This window comes from Megachile rotundata, chromosome 4 (assembly GCF_050947335.1).
Source record: "Megachile rotundata isolate GNS110a chromosome 4, iyMegRotu1, whole genome shotgun sequence".
Classification (NCBI taxonomy): Eukaryota; Metazoa; Arthropoda; class Insecta; order Hymenoptera; family Megachilidae; genus Megachile; species Megachile rotundata.
In genome coordinates, this window is record NC_134986.1 from 21,603,638 (window position 1) to 21,611,013 (window position 7,376).

The 7,376-nt window shown below is 49.3% G+C and overlaps 1 protein-coding gene across 3 annotated transcripts; it reads left to right on the top strand.

The window, feature by feature from the left end:
* The first annotated feature begins 268 nt into the window (after positions 1–268).
* On the top strand, positions 269–7,282 carry LOC100879165 (synaptic vesicle glycoprotein 2B). 3 transcript variants are annotated; one of them, XM_076530904.1, is made up of 12 exons: positions 278–3,307; positions 3,408–3,464; positions 3,542–3,703; positions 3,782–3,944; positions 4,057–4,178; positions 4,276–4,514; positions 4,601–4,746; positions 4,815–4,989; positions 5,064–5,181; positions 5,251–5,410; positions 5,496–5,623; positions 5,687–7,282. In XM_076530904.1, exons 1-12 carry the CDS (start codon positions 3,262–3,264, stop codon positions 5,755–5,757), a joined length of 1,587 nt encoding a protein of 528 aa, XP_076387019.1. In that variant the 5' UTR covers positions 278–3,261; the 3' UTR covers positions 5,758–7,282. The 3 variants fall into 3 exon arrangements, with proteins under 3 accessions (XP_076387020.1, XP_076387019.1, XP_003708209.1); XM_003708161.3 differs by having other exon boundaries at positions 1,794–3,307; positions 4,577–4,746; XM_076530905.1 differs by lacking the exon at positions 4,057–4,178 and having other exon boundaries at positions 269–3,307; positions 4,590–4,746.
* The last annotated feature ends 94 nt before the right edge of the window (positions 7,283–7,376 follow it).

Genomic DNA, 7,376 nt, shown 5'->3' on the forward strand with positions numbered 1-7,376 from the left:
CTCTCCCGCTGAATCGCTCCGTCGCGGTCGCGTCGATTCTTCCGACCTCGAGCCGACACACGAGTGTTCACGGTTACGCGTTATTCCAACTTGACGTTCGAAAAGAAAGAGATGCGGACGAACACGGCTCCGCGGAGAGTGATAACGCTCAACTTACGACTAATCGCCTCCGAGCAAACGTATACTTAACAATGAAACTTACGAACGGTAACGTCGTCGAACGTAATCGCGTAAATGGAGCGTAACGTTCATGGGCGTAAATGGAAATACTTTGGTAGAAAAAGAAAAAAATAAGAAATTCGTAGGATGGCGAGCACGCTACGATAACGTTCGAAAAAACGCTTCCGCCGTAACGACAGTCTTAAGGAGAGAAGAACCAGCGAAAGTGATTAAGATCTGATTAAGCTCGTATAGGTGCAGTAGGATAAAATGGTGAGATAATCGCGATCCAGGTGTTATGTCATTAGATATTTGATTTTTGATACGAGTATTAAAACGTATGAAAAATCGTACGAAACCGATAACGAAATGTTTATACATATTTGCTTAACTTCGGTAGCTGCCAGCGCGTTATCTCAAACACAGATTCGGTAATGAGTTTCAGCGGAGATTTCGCGGCAAAAGTGTTTGTATTTTTTTACGCGATCAAGAACCTACCTTCTTCGGATCGTCGCGACCGCCGGTAATGGATTCGTCGCGACGTCGCGCGTCGCTTATTCAAATCGCCTACTTCCCGATGCCGCGTACTCCCAGTCTGGATAGTATCTCCACTGCCTCGCCACCACCCTTATCCCTTTTCACCGCTATTTACATCGCGACATTGGAAGCCGATAATATTCACCGCAAACAAAACAATTATTCGATAACTTTTTTCTCCGGATATTGCGAGCATCGAATTACCTACTATCACCGATTCTACTCTTTGATCAAAACCCTTCCATGTTGCGTCACATCGGTCGAACCAATTGGGACGCGATACGATATTTTCCGAATTAAATTGGATTTGGTCGCGGGAATTACTTATCCGAGATTAATTGGATAAGTGAGTTGGACGAAGCGAAATTTTGTTTTTTGAAACGAACGAGAGAGAAAAGAATATTTTCCGATTCGATTCGACCGTCGCGTCGCGTCGGTACAATCTCGGGCCAGTCGTAAACGGCGCGACGCAAGCGTCGTTCTCGAAGAAGCTGCAGCAACCACGGATTCGCTTACCGACTGCCAAAATAACTGAACCGATCGACTAAACGCGATCGTTTCGTACGCGTTTCTCTACCTACTTCCTTACCGTGTACACGCGACTTTATGTTTCTCTTTTTCATCCTCTTCGCGCAGTCCCATTCGATGGAATCCGGGGAAGACGATTGTCGATGAAGACACCTTCGCGAGAAAATTTCGAAATTTGGGACAAGGGATAATTATTATCCTTGGGTGCATCGGTTCCGTGCTTATCTTGAAGGGAGAACGTGGCAGGAATAAATAATGTCGATAGATCCCTATTCGTTTTCTCTCTCGCCTTGTTTACCCCTCGATATCGGATTTTCGCTCATTCCGACGTGAAACAAGCTCGGTAGGCCTAGAACGGAAACGCGACAACCAAGTATCTCGCGAATAGCGCGATTCTGCGCCTCGCTGAATAAACCGTTCGCGATGCCGACGCATGGGAAACGTGCACAAGTTCCGGTAAACGAAGAAAGATAGCGAAAACGACTCTTTCTTCGCGCGACGCGTCGATTGCCCCTTATTTCCAATCACCTATTTCGCATTCACCGTATTCGTCGAATTTTCAAAGTCTCGTGATACTTTTGAACCGGTTTCGCGATACGATCCGTTTTTTTTTTATTTGTTTAGTCTAGTCCGTACACGAACGCGATCAAATGGTACGCGCGCGAAGTAAATAGCGCGATCTAATTGTCTCCGCTGATTCGAAAACGGAACGCGTTTCCTCTCTCCCTGCCGTACGTTGATTGTCGGTCCGTTTCGGTTTCCACGATGGAAATATGCATCGCGATCGCTCGAAAAGCAAACGACGCGACACGCCGAGTGGTCGGGCACGATGCTCGTAAATGAATCGTGCCTTTGAAGACTGGCCGCGATAACGAAGAGAGGAGAATCCAGGGATCGACGCAAAGAGGGATTATCTTTGTGCCATTAGCTTTTGACGCGACGGTTAGCGAGGACGGAACCTCGTGGTTCGCATATTCGCGCGTATCGACCGACGCGTTTTCTCGTTTCTCCCGTTCCGACGTTTTCGCCACGACAATCTCGATCGTGCTCGCCTTTAGGACGATCCGCGTCGATGCTGACTTGCACCGCGCTAACGAGCGATCGGATCGAGTCGAACGTAGCGTCGTTTTCAAGGTCGATTCGTTCACTCGTTGAGAGTTTGCTGCGAAGGCGCGTGTTAGCCTCGCGACAGGACGCGTTACCATCTATCGGCACGCGTTCTTAGTCATTTGCAATGGAAATCGGAACAACATCGACGATGTCGAGCAAACCAGTTCGCGAGTCGCGATGGAGCGCGACGGATCGCGTTCCGATATTCGCGAGCAACGACGGAGAAAGAGGGGAAAAGACGAAAGATTTTGAATGAGAATAAACGGGCGACCTCGACTCGAAATTCCGTTATCTTATCGCTAAGGGATCCTCCTAGAATATGTCTCGACAAATAATTATTTAGATCGACGTAAACTCGGTTCGGTAGCGTGATTCGACGAATAGTCGAGATCGCGTGCGTCCAACTTTAAAACGTTTGGCACAGCTCGGCGTGGTCCGGACTCGGCTAAAGTTAATTTTTGACCCGAGGACAGCGAGTGACCAGTCTCGCGCTCGTTTTCGTCGTCGTCGTCGTTGCGCTCGCGATCGCCGCATCGGCGTAATTTGCATCGTCGAAGATCGCGGTATATCGGATAACGGTTTAACGCGACGCTCGACGATAACTCGGTGACGGGGACGAACGAAGCGTAACAATTGAATCGTTTGACCCGTCTTAATTGGCAAGTTACATCGACGCGAACGACAAGTTGGCCAGAGACGGAATCGGTACGCGTTAGTCCACGGTCTCGTTCGTTGGCTTCACGGAATCTCGTGACCGTCGCGAACGATCGTCGTTCGGCGTACCCGACGGGGATAAAAGTATAAACGCTCGAGTCGAGCGTCGGGCGACGTTCGCGGTTTCGGCTTCGTTACGCTCTGCACGGCTCGTCCGACCTCCGCTCGATACAGTTTACGATCGATTCCTCGTGCCGGACGAACGGGCGTACCATGGCAGCGAATCGTGGGAGCGAAACGAAAATCTCGACGATCAACGGTGAGGATACGACGTCGCGGCGTTCGCGTAACCGCGTACGCGATTCGCGACGCGTTCTTCGTGCAACGTTTTCCCGCGTCAAATCTCACGTAATTTTCAGCGACAAAGAGCGACCAGGAGGATGCGGTGGACATCGAAAAGGCGATATCGGCGACAGGTCAGCGCGGTCGAGGCGCGTCGCGTGGTGTCGTGTCGTGTCGTGACCGTTTATACGCGTGCTTTTCTCCTTTTCAGGCTACGGAACGTTCAACGTGTTGCTGCTTCTGGCGGCGTTACCGGTCGCGTGGACCGGCATCTTCGACACCACCACGCCGGCTTTCATCCTCGCTTCGGCCGAGTGCGATCTGCAGCTGACTTCTTTCCGAAAAGGCGTTCTCGTAGCGTTTCCGTTCGTAGGTACGCTACTTTTCCATTTCGTTTCTCGAATCTCCCGAGTTCGCGTCCGTATCACGCGATCGCCTCGAATCTACGCAGGAATGACGTTGACCAGCTTCGTGTGGGACCACGTGACGCCCTACGTTGGTGCAAGAAATCTGTTCGTCCTCGGCCTGTTGGCGGATTCCGTTCTGAACGTCCTATCCAGCGCCGTGGACAGTTACCACGTATTTCTCGCGATCAAATTCGTCAACGGCGTTTTGTGAGTATCTTTCCGTACGCTAGGCGAGTAGCTCCGATAGAGGCAAGATCGTCTTCCCACCTGGCGGAATCGCGACCAAATCCGATTTACGCTCGTAACGCGCATTTCACAGCACGGGTGGACCGTTTTCGATGGTGATCGCCTATCTGTCCGAGTTTCATTCGGCAAAATATAAACCGAGCTTCGCCAGATGGGCAGGACTGGCTGTAAACGCGGCGATCATCGTCCCAGCGGGTGAGCGTCTCCTCCTCGAAGCGTACTTGCTTCTACTTTCGTTCGTTTTTTCTTCGCGTTTCTTTTTCCGGTCGAAACCCTCGCGTTCTTCTCGTAGTACTCGGCTTCACGATTCTTCCGTTGCCGTTGACGATCGACGTGTTCTATCGGCGATACACCAGCTGGCGAATCTACCTGCTGATCTGTTCGATCGTCCCGGTGATAGGCCTCGTGACGGCCAGCGCGTTGCCGCAAAGCCCCAGGTACCTCGTGGACATCGGCAAACCCGAACAGGCATTGAAGCTGCTCGCGAGGATGTACGCGATCAACAAGAGGAAGCCGGTAAACGCGTTTCCGGTGAGTTTCGACGAATCGTCTGGTCGTTTCGCGACGACAACGAATCTCTTGGAACGTTTCAGATAAAATCGCTAGCGGTGTTGCAGAACTCGCAGCTATCGCGACAATCCGTGTTCCAGAGGAGTTCCGAGAAACTGCGAATCTCTTGTTACAACGCCAAGCTGTTGTTCTCCGGTCCGTACCTGCGCGCCGTTTCCTTCCTGAATTTCCTCCAATTCGGCAGCATGCTCGGGTAAGCGTCCTCTCCTCATTCCCCGTCCGATTATTCGGCGAATTTAACGCGTTCGATCCGGCTCGTAGATTCAACACGATGAGACTTTGGGTACCGCATCTCTTTGTCATTTTGAATAACTTCGACGCTGACAAGTGGCGCAAAGACCGAGCCCCGACCATGCGCGATATGCTCGATCGTCGAAACGCCCTGCCTGTCAGCCAATACCTGGACTGCCCGAACTTTTCCAACATTTGCATCACGGTGAGACGATCGACGTCGTATCGCGCCGCGTTAATCGTTAATCGTTATCGATGATCGTTGCGATTGCTTTTCAGTGGAAAGTCATCGCGGTAATATATCAAAATTCCTCCATAATCGCTGTCTCGGCGGTCCTTTTCTCTTTCCTGGCTAGCGCGATAGCCAACTCCAAGTTCCGAAAGAAACTGATAATGGGTGAGAATTTGTTTCTTCCTTCCGGAACGTACGCGACATAAGCGACATAAATGTTCCGCTCCGTTACAGTTGCCGCTTTCTTTCTCTCGGTGATAAGCAGCTTCGGAATGAACTGGGCGCAGCATCCCGCTTACATGCTAACGCTGGCTGCTGCCATTATCGTCACCACCAGAATAGCCGGTAACATCGTTACCGCCGTCAACGTCGACGTCATCCCCGTTCCGCTAAGGTAACTACTTACCTTCGAGTAAGTAGTTTGTCTTTCCAAAGAATCCAGGCGAATACCGATTCACCCGTTATTTTCGCTAACGCAGACCCAGCAGCGTCGCGATGCTCACCACCGTTGGAAACGTCGCAGCCATCGTAGGGAATTTTCTGTTTTCCGCGTTGCTGGACGTCGAGTGTCTGGTCGCGTTCATGGGATTGGGATGTTTGTTGCTCGGTAAATACACGATCGACTCGACTGGACGCGTAGCAACCTTTAATCCGTATCGTTTCTGTTTAGCCTGCTTCTGCTTGTCTTTCTTTCAACCGAAACCCGTAAGAGAATCGACGTCGAAGGCGTTGGAAGCGTGACGCGGCATCGACGGAACGTTCGTTTTCGGCTTTCTACCCTCTTAAACGGAAACGTCGCTCGAGCAACCGGAGCAAACTGTGATACCGCTTGGAAATTATAACGCTTCTTTTCTACGGAACGACGGAACAGGCACAAATATTCCGGACGAAACGAAAGAGAAAAGGAAGGAAACGTCGTTCCTGTTCTGGTCTTTGGACCGATCCTGACAAATTTCGCTTGAAACTTGTACGTCTTATCGAACAGAGCGTATAAGAGAACCGCGCTCGCGTAACATTTAATTAACGCCGAACGTAGATAACGAGAGAGAGAGGAAAAAAGCGATCGCGATTGCAACAATAGCTACGCGTTAAATATATCGTGCCGCATCGCGTTGCACAGCCAACCAATCGTTCGATCGGAATCGAAGGTTACATCGCACGATGCTCCGATTAACTTTACCTTCGTCTAATACGATCGAACGTTTCCGTAGCGAATGCTTGCGCTCCGATCGTGCTACGTTTATTCGCGCGTTTCTTTTACGAAAAACGTTCCTGCATCGCGTCGTTTTGCGCAACCTTCGATTTTCCGTCGCCAGTCTATAAGCCGCGCACACAGCGTTCGCGGTACACGACGGACCAACAACCTTACGCCCAACATTTATTTTCTACAGTATATGTATACATATTTACGATGCCGAACCGTCTAATTGTTATTCTTAAATATTTGCTTCTGCGTTGCTAGCTTTTGAACATTTAAATTATTTGCCCGTTAAATTAACGTCAATTACCGCTGTTATACGTTCGAACGTATTCTCCGAGCTATTATTGAACTCGGCGATCTCGATCGAAATTTAACTTACGTAATAGTAAAAGATATACCGTTAAGTAAACGATATCGTTTAAAGAACTTTCGTTGTTACGCGTTTCTATCATTTTATAATGCACGCGTGTATGATTCTATTCCGTACCGTTAGCGTCGTGTGACGGCATATCCTGAGATTAAAACGACTTTTACACTCTATCGGAACTCGCAGTAACTTTCTCGACGTTCGCGCAACTAGATTTCCAGTGTTATACTACGGACGGTAAGTGGGTTTCGCCTCGAAAGTCTGGCGAACGCGCGTACACCGGCAGATGACGCTATTCGTGCCATTTTCGACGTTCGCTTTCACCCTTTCGGAATGAAAAAAAGTTCCGATCGATACTTTTCGTCGAATAAATTCATTGTTATATTTATCCTGCAAAATACGTAGTTTCAACAACTCGACGAGGAATACGAGTTCGAAACGATAACGACGCGCAGCCGAGCGAGTTTCCAAACGGATCAATATATCGGCTGTGATTTTTCAAATTAATAAATCGATCGATCACGACCGACTTTTATTCTTGGTAAGCCGAGTCAAGAACAATACGAAATAATTGAACGCGATGCAGAAAACGCAAAACCGTTTTGATAGAAGACGCGGATATAGCACGAACAGTTGATTTATGAACGCGACTGCGAACGACGCTTCAGTTCTTGATAAAACTTTTTTCGACGAACGACTACCTGCTTTCAATTTATTCTCTATCCTTTAGTCTCTCGTTTTTCACTTTTCGCCTTTACGCCGAATCGCGTTCCACTGAACGAACGTATGTAC

What these genes read in the sequence shown, in the direction of transcription:
- LOC100879165 (XM_003708161.3), top strand. Translation starts at nt 3,262, where the DNA reads ATGGCAGCGAATCGTGGGAGCGAAACGAAAATCTCGACGATCAACG. An exon ending in AAATTCGTCAACGGCGTTTT is followed by an intron (nt 3,945 to 4,056) that starts GTGAGTATCTTT and finishes CGCATTTCACAG; the next exon opens with CACGGGTGGACCGTTTTCGA. An exon ending in ATTGGGATGTTTGTTGCTCG is followed by an intron (nt 5,624 to 5,686) that starts GTAAATACACGA and finishes GTTTCTGTTTAG; the next exon opens with CCTGCTTCTGCTTGTCTTTC.